This window comes from Coenobita brevimanus, chromosome 47, assembly GCF_032717465.1.
Source record: "Coenobita brevimanus isolate Jiangsu-jjx chromosome 47, ASM3271746v2, whole genome shotgun sequence".
Classification (NCBI taxonomy): domain Eukaryota; kingdom Metazoa; phylum Arthropoda; class Malacostraca; order Decapoda; family Coenobitidae; genus Coenobita; species Coenobita brevimanus.
Window position 1 is genome coordinate 19,643,377 of NC_137000.1, and position 26,887 is coordinate 19,670,263.

General features: G+C 41.8%; 1 protein-coding gene across 4 annotated transcripts in view; it reads left to right on the forward strand.

Moving 5' to 3' along the window:
* The window catches only part of LOC145399062 (protein kinase shaggy-like), a 414,583-nt gene extending 397,643 nt beyond the window's left edge, over window positions 1–16,940 (forward strand). For 3 of the 4 annotated variants that reach the window (XM_080271804.1, XM_080271805.1, XM_080271806.1), the window contains exon 8: window positions 11,312–12,435. In XM_080271804.1, the coding sequence (XP_080127930.1) occupies window positions 11,312–11,457 (146 nt within the window). In that variant the 3' untranslated portion in view covers window positions 11,458–12,435. Of the gene's footprint in view, window positions 1–11,311; window positions 12,436–14,510 lie in introns of those variants that run through there. The other variant, XR_013897221.1, reaches the window with a different exon arrangement.
* The last annotated feature ends 9,947 nt before the right edge of the window (window positions 16,941–26,887 follow it).

A 26,887-nucleotide genomic window follows, 5' to 3' on the forward strand; every position in this document is an offset into this window, starting at 1 on the left:
GTCTATTTTCTCCTTCCATGATATGCATGTATATAGCATAATCATGTTACCTCTTTTCCTTCTCTCCTCTTGTGTTGGTAGATTCATTTTTTTTAGTCTTTCTTTGTCGCTTAGATCCCTTAAGCTTGGTACCCATCTTGTGGCGGCCCTTTGAACTTTTTCAATCTTGTCTATGTGTTTTTTGAGATGAGGACTCCAAACTACTGATGCATACTCCAGGGTTGGTCTGATGAATGATGTTATTATCTTTCTTAGCATGTCTTCATTTATGTATGTGAACGCTATTCTCATATTTGCAAGCAGTGTATACATGTTCCGTACCTTCTCACTGATGTGATCAGCCGGAGATAGTCTGTTACTGATAATCACACCTATGTCTTTCTCTCTTTCTGATGTGTGTAAGATTTTATTTCCTAACTTATAATCCCGATCAGGTCTTTTTCCACTTTTACCAAACTTGATTACATGACACTTGTCCACATTGAATTCCATTTGCCATGTATTACTCCATTCATGTAGTTTAGTTAATTCTTCTTGTAGCTCTTTACAAGAGTCTGTGTTAGTAATTCTTCTTTGTATTTTTGCATCATTTGCAAACATATTTAGATAGCTTTCATTTCCAGTGTTACTGTCTGTATCATTTATATACACTAAAAACATGATTGGTACTAGCACTGAGCCCTGTGGAACTCCGCTAGTCACTTCTCTCCATGATGAGTAATTTCACCTTAGTACTGTTTTCATTTCTCTTTTTATGAGAAAATCTTGCATCCAACAATACAGTTTGCCTCGAATTCCTCCTTGATGGTACAGTTTCCATAAAAGTCTTTGGTGTGGTACTGTGTCAAATGCTTTCTTGAAATCTAAATAGATATTGTCCACCCATCCTTCTCTTCCCTGTAATGTGTCTGTTACTCTGTCATAGTAGCTCAGTAGATTAGTAACACATGATTTTCCTTTTCTGAAACCAAACTGTCTTTGTGTTATCAGAGGCTTCTTCTAGATGATTTACCCAAGCTTTTCGTATAAGCTTTTCTAATACCTTGCTTACAACGCTGGTTAGTGATACTGGTCGGTAGTTGAGTGGATTTTGTCTATTCCCTTTCTTGAATAAGGGAACAATGTTTGCTTTCTTCCAAATATCAGGTAGTTTACCTTGTCTCAAGGATTTCTTGAAAAGTATAGATAATGGTTTACTTAACTCCTTTGCACATTCATGTAGCACCCAACATGAAATTTCATCAGGACCATTTGCTTTTCCTTTGTCTAATTTACTTAACTCCTCCTGTATTACTTTTTCCGATATTTGTATATCTGGTAGTATGTGTTGGCATACATGTTCCACATAGTCTCTCTCAAAAAATTTTTCTTTGTAAAAACTGATTGGAAATTCTTATTTATTGCTTTACAAATATCCTTTTCTTGTGTATAGGTGATTCCCTGGTCCATAATGGATTGTATTTTATCTTTTATTTTGGTTTTGCTTCTGATGTAGCTGTAAAATAGCTTTGGCTGATCATTGGTTTTATTTATGATATCCTCCTCAAACTGTTTTTGGGCTCCCCTCCATATTCTTGTATGATCATTTCTTGCCTGTTTATAGCTGTTATATGCCCTTTCACTATTGTGTCTTCTGTATCAATTCCACAACAGATCTGTTTTTTCTTTTGATTTTTTACATTCTATATTGAACCATTTCTTTATTTTCTTTTCTGCTTCTTTGTGCTGTGGGATATACTTCTGGACTCCTATTTCATAAAGTTCACAGAATTTTTTATATATAGCATTTAAATCTTGTCCTCTAAGCTCCTTTTCCCAATCAGTTTCTAAGAAGTACTTCTTTAGGTCATGATAGTTTCCCTTTTTATAGTTTAGGCTCTTTTTGTAACTTTCATTGCTGTTAACTATGTCATATGCAATTCTGAAGTTGCAATTGAGTACTGCATGGTCACTTTTGCCGAATGGAGGGTGATTTATTAAATTGTCAAAATCGTTTTCTTGCTTAGTAAATATAAGATCTAGCATTGAGGGTACATCGAGTCCTCTTTTTCTGGTGCTTTCCCTTACATGTTGCGCTAGGAATAACTCCTGCACGAGATTCAGGAGCTTTTGGTCCCAACAGCTTTCTTGGCTTATTGTATCTAGAGTATTCCAATTTATATTTGTATTAAAATCTCCAATTAGTATAATTCTTTCCAATTTCTCTTCCATTCTATGGTGGTACCACTCTAAACTGGCGGTTTGGGTAGGGCACGAACCTCTGTACAGTGTGCCACGTTTTCCATACCCGCGATGCCTCTCTCTCTCTCTCCTGAGGGGAGATGTTTTTCACCCTAGGGAATTTTGTTTCTTTTATGTGTCTTATAAACTTGTGCTTTCGTTTCTTTATTTTGTTTTTTATTAATGTTTTACATATGGGGCCAGATGACCTCGGTGTTGCGGCGCCTTGATTTGTTTTCATTCAATCATTCTCGCCCTCCTTCCTTCCCTCCCTTCATCTTTCCTTCAGTTTGACAATGCACTCAACACTGCCCCTGGCCTGCCTTCTCTCTCTCTCTCTCTCTCTCTCTCTCTCTCTCTCTCTCTCTCTCTCTCCTGGGGGGAGATGTGTGTCACCTTTGGGAATTTTGTTTCTTTTATGAGTGACTTATAAACTTGTGCTTTCATTTCTTTATTTGTTTTCATTATATCTAATTATATTAAAAAATATTATTGTTTTACATATGGTGCCAAATGACCTGGCTGTTGTGACGCCATGATTTGTTTTCATTCAATCACACTCTCCCTCCTTCCCTCCCTCCCTTTCTCCATCTCTCAGCAGCACTCAACGCTGCCTCTGGTCTGCCTTCCCCCCCATCCCTCCCCCCCTTCTCTCTCTCTCTCTCTCTCTCTCGTGTGTAGTATTTTAGGATACATTTTGGTTATTTTCTTTTACGATATAATGTACATATTATAAATCTGACTTTATTTCCACACCACCCAGGAAGTAAAAGTCTTGGCGCATTTTTTTTTTTAAGAGGTGTCCCCAAACATGCCCCCAGGTCGGACAGGGTGTGTGTGAGTGTTTCCGCTCACGAGGGTTTAATGTTTTTTTTTTTTTTTTTTTTTTTTTTTTTTTTTTCCCACTAAGAAATTGGCATATTTTTACTTATATTCCTGCACATTATCTTATAATCATAATTGTGACATTACTGTATTACCAACCCCAGAAATATGGTATCAGCCAATAAAAGACAATTTTCTTTTTAGCAACACTGTAAAATAATTATGCCACGTTTCTGTATTGCCATATAAATATTTTACGCATAATAAGTTTGCTGTTCTTTCCCATATTATAATACACACGTTACCATTGTATTCTTATGTGTTTATCTTATTGGGATGCCTTTTACGTATATCAGAGCCTTTCACATTGTGGGTATGGAACACATGGCAACACTGTACAGAGCTTCGTGCCCCATCCAAACTGCCAGTTTAGAGTGGTACCACCATAGTAATGCTCTTAAACTCTGAATTGTACTCTCCACCAGGTCCCCATATTCGCCTCTTTCCCATGTGTTTGATCGAGGTGGCATGTACAAATTGGCTACAATTACATTCCCTTCAGGTGTATTGATCTCTACTGCAATCATTTCTACTTGTGAGGGTATATCTAGTTCTATTTCTTTGACTTTTAGATGTTTCTTAGTTAATATTATAATTCCTCCTCCTCTTTTTAAGTTTCTATCTCTTCTCCATATATTGTATTCCTCTAAGTTTTGGTTGTCATTTGATATCCGTGGTGTTAATTTTGTTTCAGTTAGGCATATTATATGTGGTTCATTTTCACTTATATAATCATTCATCTCTAATAATTAAGATACCATTCCATCCACATTTGAGTACATCAACTTAATCATCTTGTTTATATACTTATCATTATTTGGTTTTACTACCTTCCTCCTTTTTATTCCCTCCTGTTTATGTACCACTTTCGTACCTGCAACCCAATTACCTTGTTAAAAATGTATTTTTTCTCCTCCTCAGATCTTCCCTCATTTTTTGTTTTTGCTTCCTCCCTCTTCTCTTTCAGTAATTTCAGCTCCTCTTGTGTTAGGCATCTTTTTATCCATACATTTTTTAACTCCTCTTTTTCCATAAGATTCTTTGCATTTTTTATTATCTCCTCCACAGTGTTTACACTCTGGAAGGTTACCTTTAGGGGTCTTGACTTGTTTCTTTCGTATTTCCCTAACCTTTTGTGTTCCTCTAAGTCTGTACTACAGATTTCCTCTGATACTTCTTTCAATATGCTCATTACATTTGCCATCTCCTTTTTGTCTCTTGAGATCTTGTTTCTTACTTCTTCCTCTTCTATACCAGTGATTATAGATTTGTTGATGTCTGCTGAATCTCTGACTAATTTAGGATTGTTTTGGATTATTCTTTTCACTTCCTTTTTAATGCTTTTTTTTCCACCCTTGTTTCTAAGTCTTTCTTTACTTTCACCATTTCAGCATATGTGGTTTCCACATAATTTTTGTAGCCTTGCACAGCTTCATTCACCTGTGTTATCTTCTCCTCAATATCACTGCTCTGATCTATCAGACTGCTTACTTGCCTAATTGTTTCTGTATCATTTTTGAACTCTTCCATAATTCTCTCGTGCTTTACTACTGTCCTTGCCATTTCACTAATTTTTCTCCTAAGTGAACCCAATTCTACTGTCAGCTCATCTATGGTTGTGTCTTTCTTGTTGGCTTCCTTTCCTAATTTTTCTAGTTCTTCCTTTTGCAAGTGCATCTGTTTCTTAATTTCATCAATCTCATTTTGAAAAGCCATATCTAGTCTGTGTACTCGTTCCACCAGTTTATTGCGAGTCTCCATTTCAACCAGTTCTTGGTAATCATCATCATCCTGCTTTCTACCTTTATCCCTCTTCTTTTCCAAATTTGCTTTACTAAAGTATGTGGTCATTTTGCAGTACTAAAAGCACATATAATACTTACTGTACATTCCCTGGTGCAGTTGTAGACTAAACAAACGATCAGCTGATTTAGCGCATTCTTGCGCAACTTTGTTTTCTTTACTGTTTGAACAAGTCTTACTTAAAACTTCTTCTTTTTTATATTAGAACACCATTTAGTCTAGCCTGGTACAGAGCTTGACTCATATATAGATACTACTTTAGGTAATGCCACTGGCCAAGTTGGCCAGGTATGGAGTGGTGTCGACGTGCATCTGCTCCCCTTGGTGCCTCGTGTGTGTGTGTGTGTGTGTGTGTGTGTGTCTGTGTCTGTGTGTGTACTTTAATACCTGCAGTATAATTACTGTATTTCGTAGGGTGGAACACGCATTTTTTTGTCTCAAAACCACCTTCATATATCTCCATGCGTCCTGGAGGCGAGACTAAGACCTTGGCTCTATATAGAAGAATCACTTATACAGAGGATTATCTCACTGTTTGGTAGCCAAGTATTTTGTAGAGTATAAATACCTTTGATTTATTGTAAAAAGTTACATTCACTTGTGTATATACTCAGATTTTACAACTAGAAACACCCAGGCTCAAGAAAAAATTTAGGGTTTGTTTACAACTGGCCATGTGACGGTCTGGGGGTTTAGCGGTGTAGCAGATTAGCAATTTGGCATTTAGCATACACCCTACTTTACCAGGCTAACATGATCACTGGTGAATTCCCTGTTAAGCTTCTGATATTCAGTCATGATCACTTTGCTTGCCATCCACTCACTAACTAGTAAGGGAATCATACTGGAGATGATTGCTATTATGACATTTGAGTCACTGTAACAGACGTCTGTCTCATATGGAAATTCAATAACTCTTGTTTGGCTGGCTTCTCTTACTGATATTTTGTTTCATTTGACACAAGAATATCATAGAAGGAAACAGTTTTATAATACCGTTACTGAAAAATGGGAAAAACAACTGCAACATTAAACAGTACTGTCTACTGTTTAGTAATTTGCAGTTTAGCACCTAGCGTTCCCCCAACTCTCAGAACATGATCACTTCCAAACCCCTTGCTAACCTTCAGAAAGGCAATAATGATCGCTTCACTTGCTATCCAATCACTAACTAGCAAGGGAATCTTATTGGAGATGTTGGCTAGCCTGACTTTTATTGAGTCATTGTAACAGACGTCTGTCTCATATGGAAATTCAAAAACCCTTGTTAGGCTGGCATCTCTTGGTGATATTTTGTTTTGTTCAGTACAAGAGCATCATAGAATGAAGCAATCTTATATTACTGTTAGTGAAAAATGGGAAAAACGGTTGCAACATTAAATAATACTTCCCGAAATTACTGCATTATTAGCGGTTTAGCGCCCAGCGATGTGGAAATTCGATCATCCCATGTTAGGTTGGCTTCTGGTACTTTTAGGGTACATAAAATGGTGTAAACATTCCTTGTAATTGATTTTTGAAAACTTGGTTGTGTTGTCTGTGATTCTAAAATTCAGTACATGCAGGCATATGTTTTGGAGATATAGTGTATTCCATCACTTAGTGGCCTTTGTATTTTCTTAAATGAATGAAGGAACGGATTTTATTGAGTTTGTTTTTTTTTAATTCATTTCACTAAAAATAATAATTATCTCTATATACTGATACATATGTAGTGTACTTTAATAGAATTGAACATCACGTCAAAAATTATTCTACGAAAGGAATCGGACACTTCGGACTTCATATTTCATAAACAAACCGGTAGTGTTAAGATGGCGTCGTGGTATGGAGTAACATTTTATAAGGAAGGGGTTGTTTGTTTGTTTTATTTGTCCTGTACCCTTCTTGTACATAAAAATAAAAACACAAAAACATATATGTACAGTACTGAAGAGAGATTCTGAAAGGTGAGTGTGTATTTTAGTGAAAAATACTCATATCAAGCAACCTTTCTGTAGTCTTGGTTAAGACATACTTATTTTCTCAGAACTTCCCTTCCAGAATTAGGGTGCGTCTTTCACACTGCAGCATCTAACATGCCACGAAATATGGTACTTTGTAAAAAAATATTCTTGTCTTTTCCTCAGATCTTCTCTCATTCTTTGTTTTTGTCTCCTCCCCCTTCTCTCTTAGTATTCCCTATTCCTCTTGAGTTAGGCATCTTTTTATCCATCCATTCCATCCATCCATCATCCAATCCTATGTCGCCCCATAGAGGAGCGTAGGAACCTGGGGCTAGGCAAATTGGTCCTGACATTTAAGATGAGACTTACCAGCCTCACTCATCCCTGAATGGCATTACGTGAGCAATAAACCCCAACCATCCCTTGGATATAAACCTACACAGGGCTCAATCCAATTGGAGCACCTTAGTTACCCACTAAACCACCAGGCGCCATAACTTGGTTATATGGTCACCACCAAGTGTAGTAAATGATTTTCTAGTGTACAGGAAACCATTTGGCTTGTCACACAGTGTAGAGTCACCCATAGGCAGAAGGAAGAAGAAAGAATGAAGGAAAGACAGACAGAACAGGGAGTGTATTCACCCATAGGCTGAAGAATGAGGAAAGAATGAAGGAAAGAAAGACAGAATTTTCCATGAGTGAGTTTGTATTTTTTAGTATTTGCTCCACAGTGTTCACACTCTGGAAGGATGCTTTTAGGGGCCTTGACTTATTTCTCTCTTATTTCCCTAGTCTTTTGTGTTCCTTTATGTTTTTATTACAGATTACCTCTGAATTATATTTGCCATCTCCTTTTTGTCTCTCTAGACTTTGACTCTTGTTTTTAAGTCTTTCTTTACTTTCACCATTTCAGCATATGTAGTTTCCTCATCATCTTTGTAACTTTGCATCACTTCATTCACCTAGGTTATCTTCTCTTCAGTATCACTGCTTTGGTCGGTCAGACTTCTTGCTTGCCTGATTGTCTCTGTATCATTATCTGAACTCGTCCATTATACTCTCATGGTTGACAACTGTACTTGCTTTTCACTAATCTTCCAAGTGAACCCACCTTAAATGACATCTCCTCTATTGTTGTGTCTTTCTTGTTAAATTCCTTTACTAATGTTTAATTTTCCTCCATCTGCATGTACAATTGCTTCTTAACTTCTTCCATTTCACTCTGAAATGCCGTTTCTAATTTGTTCACCCTCTCCACTAGTTTGTTGTATGTTTCCATTTCAACCAGTTCCTGGTTGAAATCATCATCCTGTTTTCTACTTTTATCCCTTTTCTAAATTCCTTCCATATTCACTTTACTAAATATGTGGTACTCTTGTGTTATTACTGAGAAAAATAATTCTACTTACAAGTATGCATCTCCTTGGTACTTGCCTGTGGTAGTTGAAACAGCTGGGAGCTTGACCAGCACATTCCTGCACTAATTGGCTGTATTCTGTTATTTGGACAACACTTTTGCATAAACTTGCTCTGTTATGTTAGAACACCATTCATTTAAACTTAGTACAGAGCTTGACTCATATAAAGATACTACAGTATTTAGGTATGGCCAGTTGTGGCCAAGGGTGGCCAGCGTGGAGCGAGGTGATTTGCATGTTGTCTCTCTGATGCCTCAACACTGTGTTCTTACCTAATTGTATCTTTACAGGAATGAGTCAAGCGCGTCCTGTCCCGTGTATTAAACCATTTTTATCATACATATCCTTGAATTTATAAATAGTTTTGGCACACACTACTTCATTCGGTAGTGCATTCCACTGATCAGTTGTCCTATTTGGGAAACTGAATTTCCTTACATCTTTATCATCTCTCTTTTTATGCAGTTTTTTGCTATGTCCTCTTGCTGATGCTTCCCCATATGATATATATTCATTTATGTCTATTTTCTCTTTCCCTGAAATGCGTTAATATAGCATAATCATGTCTCCCCTTCTCTTTCTCTCTTGCAGCATTGGTAGATTAAATCTTTCCAGTCTTTCTCCATAGCTGAGATCCCTTAAGCTTGGTACCCATCTTGTGGCTGCCCTTTGTACTTTTTCTGTCTTATCTATCTATTTTTTGAGATGAGGATTCCAGACTGCTGATGCATACTCCAGGGTTGGTCTGATGAATGATGTTATTATCTTCCTCAGCATATCTTCATTTATGTATGTGAAAGCTATGCTCATATTAGCAAGCAATGTATACATATGTACCTTCTCATTGATGTGGTCAGTTGGAGATAGTGTGTTGTTGATAATTACTCCAACGTCCTTCTCCCTTTCTGATATGTGTAGGGTTGATCTTCCTAACTTATAGTCCCAGTCTGGTCTTTTCTCACTTTTACCAAATTTAATTACATGACACTTATGCACATTAAATTCCATTTGCCATTTATTGCTCCATTCATGAAGCTTGTTCAATTCCTCTTGCAGCTCTTTGCAAGAATCAATGTTAGTAATTTTCCTTTGAATTTTTGCATTATCCACAAACATATTTAAATAGCTTCCATCTCCAATGTTACCATCTGTGTCATTTATATATACTAAAAACATAATTGGTGCCAGCACTGAGCCCTGTGGCACTCCGCTTGTCACTTCCCTCCATGATGAGTAATTTCCCCTTGATATTGTTCTCATTTCCCTTTTTCTGAGAAAATCCTGCATCCAACAGTAGAGATTGCCTTGGATACCTCCTTGATGGTACAGTTTCCATAGTCTTTGGTCCAGTACTCTGTCAAATGCTTTCTTAAAATCTAAATAGATACTGTCCACCCATCCTTCTCTTTTCTGTAATGTTTCTGTAACTCTACCATAGTAGGTTAATAGATTAGTAACACATGATTTTCCTTTCCTAAAACCAAACTGCCTCTCTGTTATCATACCGTGTTCTTCTAGATGTTTTACCCAAACTTCCCTTATCAGCTTTTCTAGTATCTTACTTACAATACTGGTCAGTGATGCTGGTCAGTACTTGGGTGGATCCTGTCTATTCCCTTTCTTGAATAGGGGAACAATGTTTGGTTTCGTCCAAATGTCAGGTAGTTTACCTTGACCCAAGGATTCCTTAGATATTAAATACAGTGGTCTGCTTAGCTTTTCTGCACATTCATGTAGCACCCAACCTGAAATTCCATCAGGACCTTCTGCTTTTCCGTTGTCTAATTTACGTAACTCTTCCTGTATTTCTTTTTCTGATATTTGTATATCTGGCAATACATGTGGGCATGCATATTCCATATCATCTCTCTCAAAATTCCTTTCTTTTGTAAAAAATGTTTGAAAGTTTTTATTTAGTGCTTCACAAATATCTTTTTCTTGTGTATAGATGATCCCCTCATCTGTAATGAATTGTATTTTATCTTTAACTTTGGTTTTACTTGGATGTAGATGTAAAAAAGCTTAGGTTGATCACTACTTTTATTTACAATATCCTCCTCAAACTGTCTCTGAACCTCCCTCCTTATCTTTGTGTAATTATTTCTTGCCTGTTTATAGTTGTTATATGCCCTCTCACTATTGTGCCTTCTGTATCTGTTCCACAGCAAGTCTCTTTTTTTTCTTTTGCCTTTTTACACTGTATTAAACCATGTCTTTATTTTCATTTCTGTTGCTTTGTGCTGTGGGATGTAATTCTGGACTCCTGTTTCATAACGATCACAGAATTTTCAATACACAATATTTAAATCTTGTCCTCTAAATTCCTTTTCCCAATCTGTTGTGGTAGGTGGGGGCACTGACCGTCCACTCACCCGATGTAGTGCTGCTTTCAGGTATCTCCCATTTCCTCTCCTTCATCCTTCTTTCCTTCCATCCTCGTCTGTCTTTCTTTACTTCATTCTTTCCTGAACCTTCTGCCTACGGGTGACTACACTCCCTCTTCTGTCTTTCTTTCCTTCATTCTTTCCTCTTCATTCTGCCTGTGGGTGACTCTACACTGAGTGACAAGCCAAATGGTTTCCTGTACACCAGGAAATCATTTACTATGCTGGGTGGTAACCATACAACCAAATTATGACGCCTGGTGGTCTAGTGGGTAATTAAGGTGCTCCAATCAGATTGAGCTGGTGAAGGTTTATATCCAAGGGTGGTTGGGGTTTATTGCTCATGTAATGCCACTCAGGGATGAGTGAGGCTGGTCACTCTCATCTTAAATGTCAGGACCAATCTGCTTAGCCCAGGGCTTTTATGCTCCTCATCGGGTAACGCAGGATTGGATGATGGGTGGATGGATGGATCTTTGTACACAAAGGTATTCTTAAATTTAGCATTTGCGCAGGAACAGTGTTAGAGAAAATTGAAGGGGACAGGAAGGATAGAAGAACCAATGGAAAATGCAGTAAGGGTGGTTGAACCAAGAAAGTATGGAGAGCCATGAAGAAACTTTGAGACTAAATGGTGTTATTATTTTTTCAGAGATCAAGATCCAGCCAGAATTGAACAGCAAGTTGATTCCACCCCACTATCGGGGTGAGGTTGGGGCCAACAGCAGCAGTGGGGGTGGGGCAGCTGGAGTTGATGCCTCTGAGGGAGCAACTGCCTCTGCTGTCAATGATAACTGAAGTGGGAGAACTTCTCTATGGTCTACCCCTGCCCCGCCCTGACACCTGCCCCTCCCCTGCCCCCCTGTGCCCCGTCCATGGCACCCCACCTGGGCCCCAATGTGTACAGAGCCCCTGAGCTGGCAGTGGAGGGGCACAACTTGGCCAGGGGGACAGGGGGGCCAGTATGGATGAGGTGGGATGAGGCGGGTGTACCTCAGGCCGCAGTCAGGCCATCCTGCCCAGCGGCCCACCTCTTGTAAAGTGTAAATACGTCGGGACATTAACTAGTGGATGACTCTGCCCTACCACACCACCCTCACCTGCCCACACTCACACCCGGTCGGAGGCAGCCACCCCACCACGAGCTTGTCACCGCACTTGCCCCACCTTACCCAGGAGCAGCCCAGTGCTGTGCCCTGCCCTGCCCTGCCCTACCCACAGCCCTGTTTGGATTCCTAGTTAGGTTGGCCAATGATGTTCTGCACACTCCTATAGGCCAGAGTGGTGTGGGAGGCTGCCTGCTGCCTCACCCAGCCCAACCCCCTCCCCATCTCAACCCTCCCACCCTTCATATTGGTCTATGCTGCCTCCCCCACCCCATCCCACCCAGCTCACCCCACAGCAGCTAGTTGACCCCAGCCAGTGCTAGTGACCAGATGTGAGTTGTTGGTGTGATACACTGAATTAGTGCCAATGTTTATCTTGTAGTATGATCACTCCTTCCACCATCCCTTCCTTATTCGTTATTTTCTTCTATTCTGCTTTACCTCATTTTTCTTACTTCTCTGTCTTTAATCATCTTCCCCTCCCCATCATCTCTTACAACTTTTTTCCTCCCTATCCTTCAACTTTTTTACTTCCTCCTCTTTCCTCTTTTTCTCTGGGTCTTCCTCCTAAAGGTACCATCTCATTGACTTTCTGCATCTTCCTGTATCAAGGTGTTGTTCTTTTTATCTCTTAACACCAAAAAAAAAAAAAAAAAAAAAAAAAAAAGAAGTTAACTACAGCATACTTAGTGTTAGGTGTGAGTCAGCCCTAGACTACACATGAGTCAACAGTAGTAAGAGGGTACCACAACTCATACCACCCAGCTCCACCTCTACTCACAAACATTTACATTGACTTTGGCTAGCTAGCCATGCATATTCAACAGTGCATGACAACGAAGCAATTAAGCAAGCCCCCCCCTTTTATTTTTGCTCTCCTTATCAGTGTTTATTTAGTTGGCGTATTTTCATATCAGAAATACATTTATGTAGAAACAAGTTTTTTCTTTCCTAACATTTTCCAAATTAAAATTTCTTCTGTTATCAGAGTTTTTACCATCATTTTGTCACCTTTAACTCACAATGTAGTTGGTTCCTGGGGATGACCTTGGTGTTTATTGCTTAATCTGTTACCCATTTCCATCACATCTGTTTACTGCTATTTCTTCACAACACTTAGATCTCACTTGGTAATCACATTTTAGTTCATGTACCCAGCCATCATTAGCCAGCTGTAGGCAGTCATATATGAAAGCATTGTTTTTATAAAGAATGCTCGTTGCATTAAAACTCCGTGGCTTCAAGCGTCGACTAGGGTTGTTAACCTCATTTGACATTTTTGCTGACCTTAAGCAAAGAGAATGATTGATTGGCCTGACTGAGTTTTGTCTTCCCATCACATCCTTCCATAATATATGTGTCATCCTTCTTCCACATTCTGTTGTCCTGTCTTCTCACTTTTTGTTTTCCTTTCACAGTTCCCTTTCTTCTCTCCCCTTTATCCTCTGTTTCCCTTTCCCATCTTTCCATTTCAACATTTTCTACCTTGTTTTTTAGTTACCCAACATTACCAGCCCCTCTTACCTTCCCATTTCCCTGCTCATAGTGCGGATGATTCCATAGTTTTATAACTAATTGAAATTGACCAATTTTGCTTTTGTGAGGTCCTATTGGGGTAGTGCAGCAGTTTTCTTCACGTACATGCACACACACATCAACTTTCACACACAAAACTTCACCAGAGTGTAAGCTTTAAGCAATCATGAGGAGTTTATTTCTTCTTTTTTTTTTTTCTAGAAAAGCAGAAACTCAGTTTATCGTAAAATCAAAGCCCCCCAATATATGTACATCTGTACAAGAATTTTTGGGCCAGTGTGGGAACTTGTCAAAAAAGGGGGGGATTAACAAAGTTACATCTTAAATTGTGGTTGGCATGGTAGCTCAGTCAGTCTTGTGTCCTCACTTTGGGTTAAGGAGTCATACAAGCATTAGTGTTTATGCCAGTGTGTTAGCCATGTTGTAACAGTGAAACAGATACCTTTTATTTGATGTCAGAAGGAGGCTATGTTTCAGGAATTGTATATTTTATTTGGTTAAATGCAGTATTTTTGTTATATTTTATTTATTATTATTATTATTATTATTATTATTATTATTATTATTATTACTGTTATTATTTTTAATCTTACAAAATCTGCATGCTTAAATTTTTATTTTAAACAAATTTTTTCCAGATATGGTAGTTATGGCAGAATATGAATCATTCTGCTATTCAGTTATCATTCTTATCACTATTTATCACCTGTTGACCTTGAGCTTTTGTTGTGTATCAGACAGGTGAAGGAGCAGAGGATTAAGGTGTTAGCTTTATGGGCCCCAGAGTTAGAATTAATTCATTCTTGCTTCTTCGGCAGTCAAACACATGACAACTGAATCGACATTGCATCACTCCTCCATCATGGTCAGTTTTCTCAGCCACCCACCATGTGTTGTGAACAGAGCCTGACGATTTCTCATTTCTTCACCATTACATGTTTTGCAGTTATCTTCACAGAGTGAAAACTCAGGCTTTGTGCTTTATGGGTACTGGCATATAGATCTTTCATGTTCCTTGGGTTATTTATTTGATGGTATCTTCTTGTATTCTCCAAGTATTCTTTAGTTCCTCTTTGATGATGAGAGAGATATTGGACATTATGTCTGTCATCTCATGGGGGAATTTTTACAGCAGCTTTATTTTATTCATCGCCTCCTGTCTTGGATTATCATATTTGTTAAGATTATATCAATGCTTCTTCCTTGCAGTGACCCTCTTCCAAGACAGACCATCTACCCACTGAATAAGCCTCTTCAGATAAGTGCTGGGTGACCGTGGGTGTTTTGCTGCAAGAGAAAACAAAACAAAAAATAAGAAAATTAATTTAGAAAACCACTTAATTTGTCATCCTTGTGGCTTAACTCAATAGAATGAAACACAATTTGTGCAGAGTAATATATATACAAATGCATATATATATAGACTGCAACATGTAGTAATAGTGATAGCAACAGTTACAATTAATTAAAATAAAGCAAAAATATAAATAACAAGGGGACCCTACTTGCCGCAAGGGCATCCAGTGGAGCTTCAGAAAAGCGTGTGTGTGTGCGTGAGTGTGTCCGTTCCATGCTGTCCGATGCTCCAGGAATTGTATGGAATATTGCCCTCAACTTATTGCGGTTATTCCCTCGTTGGGTGTCAAACAAGTTAATTGACAGTGTTAAGAATGTGTTGAGATATGAAGCTGAACAGTACAGTATGTAGTCTTTCCACCCACATAGCCTCCCTGCATCCCTTTGTACCCATTTTAGCATCTTTGCATTCTGACCTTGTAATTTCCTCCCTATCCCTGTACTAATCACACCATCCCTTACAGTCCATATTTCCACCCCTACAAGCAGGGATACTGTCTGGCTCCCCTCCCCCTCTCCATCTTTCATTCCTTGCTTTAAAGTTTTTTGTTTGAGGACATCAAGGTAAGTTTCTCAAGATAACTTCACCTTGTTAGCTTAGGAAAAAACATACCTTGCCCTACTGCACCCCTCCTCCATTGTCACTTCCAACCCTCCTCCCCATTCTCCATTCCAGTTTCCTAAGCAAGAACTTAGAAAAATTCTGAAGGCCAATGTAAAGAACGTATTAAGAGCTTAAACTGAAATGTCTTTTATATTATTTACACTTTAGTTTCTTGTATAGTTTTCACAGCTCCCCAACTAATGAAATTGCAGGAGAGTTGAAATTTGCATTTTTCTTCCTATTTTAATTTCCTAGATCATGGATATTTTCAGTGAGAGGGAGAGGCATGTTCTGGATGTGATAGTGATGTTCCACCTTCAACCTGATTATTCCCAGGGAAAAAAATATTGCTTTCGGGTTGACAGCTGACCTTGTTAGCATTGTGCCCTTCTGAGCTCAGTGACATAACAGTCATGGCTGTAAGATAAACATGCGGCAATTTTTTAACCAGCCTTGTGGGGCCATAGCTCTTTGCTTCAATGGACATAATTAGTTCATGGGTGATTTTTGGCTAATTGAGTCAAAATCATTGCCAGCTGAATGTGAACTTTTACTAGTTGATTCAAGGCCTCATCTTAGCACCTTCCCTCCTAATTCAGCACCTTCCATCCTAGATTCACCAACCACAACCGGCTCTCATCCCAACACTTCTGCCCCCCCCCCCTCCCCTCTCTCTCTCTCTCTCTCTCTCTGAACATGATGAACAAATGCACCTTAGTAAGCCCCAGATTGACAGCAAAAGGGGATGAATATATATATATATATATATATATATATATATATATATGATCTTGCATGCGGGTGTAGGATATACTTTTGCTCAAGCCACACCCTTAGTAATTTGTTCCATGGGTATGTATTATGTGAATTTGAGGGAAAAAATATGGACGCTGATTTCATTCTCACAGGAATTTTTATCATCACCATTAGACATACCTTGGGTACCTTCACACTGAAATTGTCACCGTTTGGCACGAGAAGTTGTTACAAATTTTTTTTTTACATGTATATATATATACAGGTATAGGGACTCTAGAGAAAATAAATCCTCTTAATATATGCAGTTTCACCCTCGGAGCGCACTGTTTCACCAGGGAGGATAACAGGCTCTTGACAATTCTCCCATTGGGTTGTACAGAGAAAGCTGTATCTGTGAGTCTTATTCTGCCCATGATTTCATATAGAAGATTCTTGCTTAGATTTAGCAGTTTTGGAAGGTACGAGAGAAAGGAAGAAGGAAAGTTTGGGATAATGTTGTGTAGAAGAATGAAAGAAAGTTAGGGATAATGTGTGGGAGTGTGTGTGGCCTGTGTGGAGGGGAGACCCGCCACCCAAGAGCCTGGCGGCCCTGGGATGCCTCGCCCGCCAGCTGCCAGCGCGGAGAAGCATCATTGTTGTTGTAGCGAGGGTGCGCCTGGGACCATCAGTGTCCTGGCCCCAAACAATAATATGATAGGGCATCCTAGCATGAGCTCTGGACACCTTAGCCAATAATATTTGTAATTACCCTAATGTAAAAATGTATTCTAATGCTTAAAGTGTGCTTTTAAATTAATGTAGATGCAACTGTTCTTGTTCTTATGTTTTTCTTAATGGATGTAATTTTAAATGACATGTAGTACATGTACTAAGTTTATAGTTAATAATTGTTTTAATAAAGAGCAGTTGTATTACTGTCACCAGCACTTTTTTTTCCCTTTTGCTTTATAAAAATATTGTACTCTGTGATCCTTAAAGTTTTTTTTAAGATTAGAACAGTCAGAAATAGTTGGTACTGTATTTATTTGAAGATAATGAAAATTACAATGTTTATCATAAACCACAAACATGGTATCTTATACCACAGAAACAAAATCTATCTATATACCCAAGGAAAGGGAGGTAGCTGAGACAGGACGACACATTCCCCATTTACTCATCCATTCTAACACATTCATTCGCATCTTAGCCCCAAAAGGGAGAAGGGACAGATCCTCACCACACCACACTGCACGGGGGTCAACTGCGCAGTGCAATCAGTGACAACCGCAGCAGGGTCCAACAGCAGAGCTGGTTTACCCCTTGCCACATCATAATAGACCCATCCCCTTACCCGCACCTGACATGATTAGCTGATCAGACCAAATGCGGGAGAATAATCCCCCAGGGCTGCGTCATCATTTATTCATTCACAATTTCTCTCCATTTATTTCTGTCACACACAGCCACTCTTCCTTGCTCACCAGACATCCCTCTCGCATCCAACGCTCTCTTCACACTTTCCATCTATCCTATTCGTGGTCTGCCTCTCAGCCTTACATCTCTCACATCAGATCTAGGTATCTTTTTCACCAATCGCTCTATCCATTCTCTCCATGTGCCCAAACCATCGCAACACCCTCTGCTCAACTTGATCAGCCATCTCCCAAACAACTCCAGTTCTTCGCACTTCATCATTTCTCACTCGATCCACACGCATCACTCCACACATACTCCTCAGACACCTCATCTCCTTTACATTCAAACTTTTCCTCTCTGCTACACCCATATTACATGTTTCAGCCCCATATAATGCAGTCGGTACCACAACACCCTCATGCAGCCTTCTCTTTACATCCATTCTAAGCGAACGACATCTAAACACTTTTTTTCATTCCTCCCAGCACCTTTCATTCTAAACTTCACTTCTGCATCTATTCTTCCATCCACAGCAACATGTGACCCTAAATACTTAAAACACTCTACCTCCTCAAGCAACTCACCATTCAAAACTATATTCATCCCTCTACCATCTACCGATCTCGTACACTTCATCTTATTCTCATTTACTTTCAATTTCTTCCATTCGCCCACCCTTCCAAATTCCTCTACCAACTGTCTTAATCTCTCCTCTGAATCAGCCACCAGTGCAGTATCATCTGCAAACAGCAGCTGCTTCAGATTCCACTCTCTACCATCAACATTCACCAGACTCAGACCTCCACCTAAAACTCTTGCATTCACCTCCCTTACAACACCATCCATATAAATATTAAACAACCAAGGCGACATCACATCCCTGCCGCAGCCCCACTCTCACGGGAAACCAATTACTCACAGTATTTCCCACTCTTACACACGCTCTACTATTTACATAAAAACTTTTCGCCCCTTTCAGTAACCTACCATCAAGTCCATACAATCTTAAAACAGTCCACAAAACCTCCCTATCAATTCTATCGTTCGCTTTCTCTAAATCTATGAATGCCCAAAAACACATCCTTGCCTTTTGCTAAATACTTTTCACACACTTGTCTCACAGCAAACACCTGATCCACGCATTCCATCCCTCCCCTAAAGCCGCACTGCTCATCACCAATCACTCCCTTTGTACCCTCTTTAACTCTTAATTAACACTCTACCATACACCTTACCTACAACACTCAACAGACTTATACCCCTAAAGCTAGTACATTCATACTATCACCCTTGCCTTTATGCAACGGGACCACAAGCACTTGCCCAGTCAATTGGCACCATACCCTTCACAAAGCACACATTCAACAATCTTACTAACCAGTCAACAATAGTCGCTCCACCACCCTTCAGGCATTCCACAGCACATCCATCCATACCTGCAGCTTTCCTTTTTTTCATCTCCTTTACTGCCTCTTGCACTTCCTCCTTTGTAATTAAAGAATCATTCAACTCTCCCAACACATTCCTTGCACCCTTCCATACGCCACAACCTCAGCCACCCTTTCCTCCTCTATATTTAACAATCTTTCAAAATACTCTGCCCATCTCTTCCTTACTGCATCCATCTCAATTAACATCCTTCCATCCTTTGCTTTTACTCGCTTTTCCTTCCCAGACTCTCCCTTTCGCACCTTTTCACCTCCTTCCAGAACATTTTCTTATTCTGTTGAAAATTCTCAGTCAGCCACCTACCCCACCTTTCATCTGCTGCCACTTTAGCATCACGCACAGCCCTTCTCTTCCTATTTCTCTTTTCCTTATACCTCTCATATGACACATCCTTCCTCTGCAGCCAGACTTCATATGCATATCTCTTCTCAGCCAGAGCCATACTCACTTCCTCACACCACCATTCACTTTCTTTTCTTACACCACCACCCACATGTCTCACACCATACACCACAGCACTCTTAACCCCTTAACTGTGGGGCGTCACTTTCGTGACAATTGGGAGCAAGGGATCATACCGCGGGGCGTCACTTTTGCAATTCTGTGTTATTTTGAATTCGCCCTGGATTTCAGGTGGTGGCTTGTATCATCTATCAGTACTGCCAATGTCCAACACTAGTCAGCACTCCTAATCTCATCTGTACTCCCATCCATTGTTGACAATTTAGCTATTTCTTCCCGTTCTTGACTCCCCTCCCTACTTCCCCTCCATTACCCTCTCCTCTCGCCTGCCCGGCTGTGCTACGCTAAGTAAATCTTCCCTGGAATTTTCCACTGATTTCATCCATTGAAATAAGCCCTATGCCCTATTTTTATACCAAATAATATATACCAAAAAGAAATAAGGTAAGTGAGAGTGCCAAACACCTGGAATTTGCTAATTATCACCTGACAATACCTCATGTGCACTCGTTCGCTACTTTTCACTGTTTATTTCCCCTTGAAATATGCCGTATAATCTATTCTCGTAATAAAAATATACATAAGAAAGGAAGGGAGAAGCCTAAGTGATATTTACATTCACCTGGAACTACCTAATTATTGCAGGACACCACACTGTATTCTACGCTAAGTAAATCTTCCTGGAAATTTCCACTGATTTTATCCATTGAAATAAGCCCTATGCCCTATTCTTATACCAAATAATATATACCAAAAAGAAATAAGGTAAGTGATAGTGCCATACACCTGGAATTGGCTAATTATCACCTGACAACACCTTACGTGCACTCGTTCGCTAATTTTCCCTGTTTATTTCCCCTTGAAATATGCCGTATAATCTATTCTCGTAATAAAAATATATATAAGGAGGGAAAGGAGAAGCCTAAGTGATATTTACATTAACCTGGAACTACCTAATTTATAATGTATTGTCTAGATTTACTGCCAATCATTACATAGCTATATATTAGCAGCTCTCACGAGGCTGACATTGGCAGTAATGCATTCTCCCTAGGTAGGCCACCCCGGCCCACCATTATCAGTTTACTGTCGTCTTTCAAGGTGAAATACATCGGATCTGCTCCTGCTAACTTCCGCCGCTTTATAGCCCCATGCAAAGGGCCCTGTGACCTCTACCCCCTACTAAACCTCGTGTGGAAAGAGGTAAGGAGCTGACAATTAATAGAGAGTGACTACGATCTTTCTGGTGAGTAAAACAGTGCAAGTGGAATTGTAAATAATGTGTAAACAGCAAGTGAAAGCAATGAATGTAAATATAAGTGAACAGTGGAAAATAGTTTTATAAGTTACTTCTTAGTGACTGCATAACACAGTGTAAATAAAATAGAGAACGTAAATAGAAATGTAAATGAGTTGTATTATAAGAATACGAGTATACATACTAGGAGTAATGAAAGTGAAAGTTTCACTCTAGCATGTATGAATACTATGAGTTATGAGAGAGAAGGTGAAAGTGACATTCACTCTCAACGCTAGTATACAGGACGAGAAAGTGACTGCTACGTATTTTACTGAAAGAGAAATTGAATTCCTACAGTGACAATAAACTACTTTTACTGAAGGAAACTTATGGATAAAGACTGTAGATATATATGTTATATAGTAATAGAAATATAAACTGTGTTTTCATGAATAATAAATGACAGAACACCAGTGGCGAATGAAATGCGTGATATACAACATAGTGCCCCCGAAAAGGGAAGCAAGTGAGGAACAGCATAGTGCCCCCGAAAATGAGACGACTGGCATACAGCCCTGTGCCCCTGGGAACGTACAGCTGGCCGCACTCCCGCGAGGGCCACAGCGTTGTCAACGCTGGCCAAGATATTTACTCTGAAACACTAGTATAGAGATGCGTTCGAAGCATCCACAGCCAGTAAGAGAGAGTCGTACAGAGAGAGTTTGGGGGGGAGGAAGGGGGTTTGAGGAGAGTGGGGGGATACCTATGCACGAGAGGTGAGGGATGACGTCTGAAACAGATGAGTGGAAGGTTGGAAGCTATATATAATATAAATCTACAATACCTTGTAACAAATCATATATATTTTAATACCTTTATTGCCAAGTTATTACCGCTGTGAAAAGTGGCGCAGTTAATGTTTGGAAGCCATAAAGCATAATGCTATTGAATATAGCAAATGTGAATCCTTAATACTGCATGCGGTAATTACTGACACCCCTAGCACACACCTCCGTATCCTCCTTATCAAGCGTTTCCTAACACCCGACAACATTGGCTCGCTTATCTCTCGCATGATAACAGGAGTGTCATATTCTAGATACCGTACAGTACAGTAGCTTGTTTACAACTTATTACTATTTCTTTAGCACCTAATTGACTGTAATGTATCCGAATGTGTTAACTTTCATACAGTACAATACATTGTTCAGGGCTAAGACACCGTACCCTTGAGTATTGTCTGTAGCGTATAGGATGAAACTTAAGTTTGTCATTTTTCTTTTTCCCTTCTCTTCTGTTTTTATTGTCATTTCCATGTCCCCTCGATCCCTGACTGCGTAAGGCGTCCGACTCCTATGTGATCGGTCGCAAGTTCAATCCCTTATGGGGGGACACATACCGGCTGGACTATAATGGCTCTTGCTGATTTGTCCGTTCAACGTGTATTTTACAGCGTCCATTGCTTGGAAACGACAATAAAATAAAATACGATTAAAGTCTACAATTATGAATCTTGATCGGTTGTCTTTGTTTTGCAGTATAATATTTAAAGTTGATCTTTTTACTTTTCATGATGGCAAAAGTAACACCGAAAAAAAAAAAAAAAAATTCTTTTAATAAATATTACACTTTTCTGTCGCCTCAACAATCGTCATATCTCGCCTCTCGTGTACAGGCACCCACCTACCCACCTCAAACCCGCTCCCTCCCTCAGTCCTGTGAATGCTTCGATCAGAGCTCACTACTAATGATTCGCGGTTACTATCTCGGCCAGCGTTGACAACACTAAGGTGGCCCTCGCGGGAGTGCTGCCAACTGTACCAACACCCCCACCCGGACCCCACGGAGTAGCCGCAACCAGACGACGGGATACCGTGCAACAACGGCATATGTCAGCCCGGGCCATGCTCCCCTATAACACTCAGCCGTCGCACCGTCACCATAGCAGGAGAAGGACACTATAGTCTCACCAATCTAAAATCAAGGTTTGGGTGGGGTCTGGCGCTGGGTGCACCCATGCCATACTTCCTAAGCGAGCGATGAGTAGATTCTGTTATATATGTAATAGGCATCACAGATAGGTACACACATACTAATACACTATAAACGTAAGTATTCTAGCATATCAAAGGAAGGTAAATTTGTAATGCATATGGCTCTTGTACATCAATAAAGAAACGTGGCATACATATTTTACAGTGGTGCTGAAAAAAATGTAGTTACTTTTACCGACTTTCACGGTAGTTCTAAGTTGGGTAAGTAATGTAACAATTACGTTTATAATATAATTTGAAGGAATCATTAGAACATACGCTATTTTCTTAATAGAAATAAATAAGTTAAAACACTCACGAGCGGCAACATCCAGATCCATTGGAGGGAGATTTAAGCTTCTGTCACGAGCTTCCACTGTTCACTTTCTGTTATATACATAACTTAAATTATATTTATAACTTAAATTAGTTTGTCTTTACGCACACACACACACACACACACAGAAGTGGGTGAAGTCATGTCAGGCCAGGTGGCGAGGTGTGAGCGGACGAACTCTAACGGTGTCAGGTCAGCCACTAGCCAATCAGAGTATAGGAAACAAGGCAACGCTGTACGCCGGGAAATCCCCAGCTGGACTCCACCCAAACCTTGGATTTAGATTGGTGAGACTATACCTTTGGGGAGTGGGATTGCTGGATCAGCTAGGGGTGGAGCTGCTCTCTTAGCTCCAGACAGCGCCCCTCAGGAGATGGCCTAGTGCCGCTCCGAAGGTGCCCCTACAGAGACGGCCTATTGCCGCTCCCGCCCTCGCCAGACGGCCTATTGCCGCTCCGAAGGTGCCCCTCTAGAGATGGCCTATTGCTGCTTCTCCCTCCTGCAGAAGGAGATGGCCTATTGCCGCTCCCACCTTTGCCAGACGGCCTATTGCCGCTCCCACCTTTGCCAGACGGCCTATTGCCGCTCCCACCTTTGCCAGACGGCCTATTACCGCTTCGAAGGTGCTGCCCCTGAGACAGCCTATTGCCGCTCCTCCCTCCGGCAGAAGGATACAGCCTACTGCCGCTCCCGCCTTCGTCAGATGGCCAATTGCCGTTCTGAAGATGTTGCCCCTGAGACGGCCTATTGCCACTCCTCCCTCCGGCAGAAGGAGACGGCCTATTGCTGCTCCCGCCTTCGTCAGATGGCCAACTGCCGCTCCGAAGACGTTGCCCCCGAGACAGCCCATTGCCGCTCCGAAGACGTTGCCCCTGAGACAGCCCATTGCCTCTCCTCCCTCCTGCAGAAGGAGACGGCCAATTGCCACTCCGAAGGCGAACAGAGGTGTGCTGACTCCCCCACTCAGGCCATGGCCAATTGCCGGGCCTTGGCACTTGATAGCCCTACGGCCTCTCCTGGCCTCTGCTCCCTACGCCTGGCTCTGGAGAAGACTCACCTGACGGATCCTGGTTCAGGTCAGTGCCGCAGTTCCTCCCTGTCGGCGCCCCTCAACTCGGGGACCACAGTCCTCAGTCCCTCCAGACCTTTCCCAGGATGCCCGGGCGTAACCTCCCCACGCCCACAAGGTGGCGTAAGACCTCCACCTCCGGCCGAGACCTGAGCCAGAGATTTCTGGATCTGTTCGGCCCCAGTCCTGAGGGCCACACTCCTGAGCCTAGCCCGGAGACTGCGGGCCCCTTCGCCACCTGCAGCCCTGGACGAGAGGGGACGCCCCTGCGAGTTGTCCCATGCCCTCTCGGCATGCCTCCCCTTGGCGGTGCCCCTATCCGGGCCGAGTTGTCGCCGGCGTGTCTTCCCGCCGCCTCCACAATGAGTGACTCATGATAAGTGTGGTGTTGCCCCAGCAATAGTGAACTGTTTTAGGGTAAGTGTGATGTTGCCCAGACTAGTGTAACAACGGTACTGTGACTTAATACTTGTGGAATATCAGGGCAAATGAAATCACGGTGGATGAGTAAGGGACGAGTGCATAAATTTAGTTCTGGTAAATCAGACTCACGAGTGACAGAAAATCAGTAAGACTATCCCCCCCCGAGAAATCCTCTGTAGTAAGATACTCCAACCTCTTCGGCTCTAAGGAAATAATAGAGCAAGTGTTAATAATATTTCCCCACTTGTATTGCCAGTGCATTCCCAGTGTCATTCCCTCTCCCCAGTAACTAGCGTGAATGTAAACGAGAAATAGAATCAATTACCAAAACCCTTTTGCTATCAGGAAATATTAAGTTCAAAGTAAAATACTTACTCTTCCCCAGTATTACCATAACTCTGTTCTGACTCGCTGCAAGTCACTCCCCTGTCCCCCCCCCCCATGTGAGCCTCACTCCCCGTGCTCCATGCGCGGAATTAATTGTGTTGGCATCAGTATCAGGTAAGCCAGTATCCTGCGAGATACTAATATCCTAGTTAAGGTTTTATTTCTTTGCTATATATTGTGTTGTAATATCTGCTGTCTTTGTCCTGTGTCTGACTGTGGTAATATAAGTGTAAAGGTTATTGCCTGGAGTTTTTGTGTCCTGCCTCTCTTCATTGCACTAAGCCCCGGTCTTGAAAGAGGACCCCGCCACACGTTAGGTATTCTAGGACCGAGAAGTCGAGCCTATTCCACCTAGCATTACACTGGTGACCAGTGGTGGTTCTTGACCTGGGCGTAGAAGAGAGGTAGTGAGGAAATATTTGGCGCCATGACAACTAAACCGCACGTTCAGTTACGCAAGTTTGACCCCGACCAGTACGATATACACACGTACCTGGCAATAATTAAACCCTTACTGGATATTGGCTTTGAAAATGACCAGCAGAAAATTGCAGTCACACTACCACTGCTTACCCGGAGGCAGACGAAAAAACCCGGGAACAACTAATGTTTCACACACTCCTCAGGATTCTCCCCGGTTTCATTAAAGAACATTTCATAATACACGAACCGACGGGAAACCTGGATAAAGATATGAATTTAATGAGGCGCCTACTAGCCATCCATGCCACCCCTCAACGCATCGGCGATATAAATCAATTCCCTATTGATTTCATCACCGTCAACCCGTGGGAATTTTCTCCGTGCCGCCACGGATGCCCGATCCAAGACATCCGTAAGCAGCTAGAAGCTGTCCAGTGCAGGCAAATGACACGAGGGCGCTTAGAAACCTCCCCACCATACGGAAATTCCCCCAAGCCTCAGGGGAAGAAAATGCAAAGGAGAAAACACAAAAAGCGCTCCTCCACTGCCCCTGCATCCCACCGTAATGACGGGATCCACCTCACATCTCCCCCAGTCTACGACAGGAGTAAACGTCATCTTTCCTTTTCCTCTCCTCTCACCATCTCTTCTGTTCTACCTTCCCCTATTCCTACCCCTATTCCTAACCTTCCCACCCCACACACTAAAATGCCCGCTGCTGGACCACCCACCCCGCCACCCCCCTCCCCACCACCGGGCCACCGCCACACCACCACCCCAGGAAGACACAACGGGGGGGCTAGTGACCCAGGTCAAGGGGGTCACCCATCCACTACTGACCTGAGCCCCTCTTCCCCGCAACTGCCCCGACACCAGGTGACCAAAGATTGGCAATGACCTTGCAGGCGGGACAACCATCGTCAGCAGTGGGATGGGACTGAACAGGTTTCAGTCCCAAGTAACATTTTGGCGACGGCCATCGTTACACCCTCAAGGGCAGGAGGCCCAAGGCTACGGCCTAGAGTGAGCACCGGGGCGCCAGTACCCTCAGCCACGTCCAGGGCAGGAGGCCCTATAGTGTGCACCGAGGTGTCAGTGCCCTCAGCCACGTCCAGGGCAAGAGGCCCAATAGTGTGCACCGAGGTGTCAGTGCCCTCAGCCACGTCCAGGGCAAGAGGCCCTATAGTGTGCACCGAGGTGTCAGTACCCTCAGCTACGTCCAGGGCAAGAGGCCCAATAGTGTGCACCGAGGTGTCAGTGCCCTCAGTCACGTCCAGGGCAAGAGGCCCAATAGTGTGCACTGGGGTGCCAATACCCTCAGCCACTTCCAGGGCAGGAGACCCTTATGTGAGCACTGGGGCGTTAGTACCCTCAGCCACTCCAAGGGCAGGAGGCCCTAGCAGACAGCTAGAAGTGGGTCCCAGGGTGAAAAGATCTGGAGCCACGGCTGTGACAGACCCAGGAGAGGGAGTCGCCTCTGTGCTTCCCTCCCTGTATATAGGAGAGGACACGGTCTCCATGTACACTCAGCCTATCTCGTTCCCCTGTGGGAACTGCTTGTCACCACCCGGAAGTGATGCCCCGGAGGTGTCGCCAGAGTGGTGGCAAAGTCCGAGACCGTACCTGCCTCCCACGCCTGGGAAATC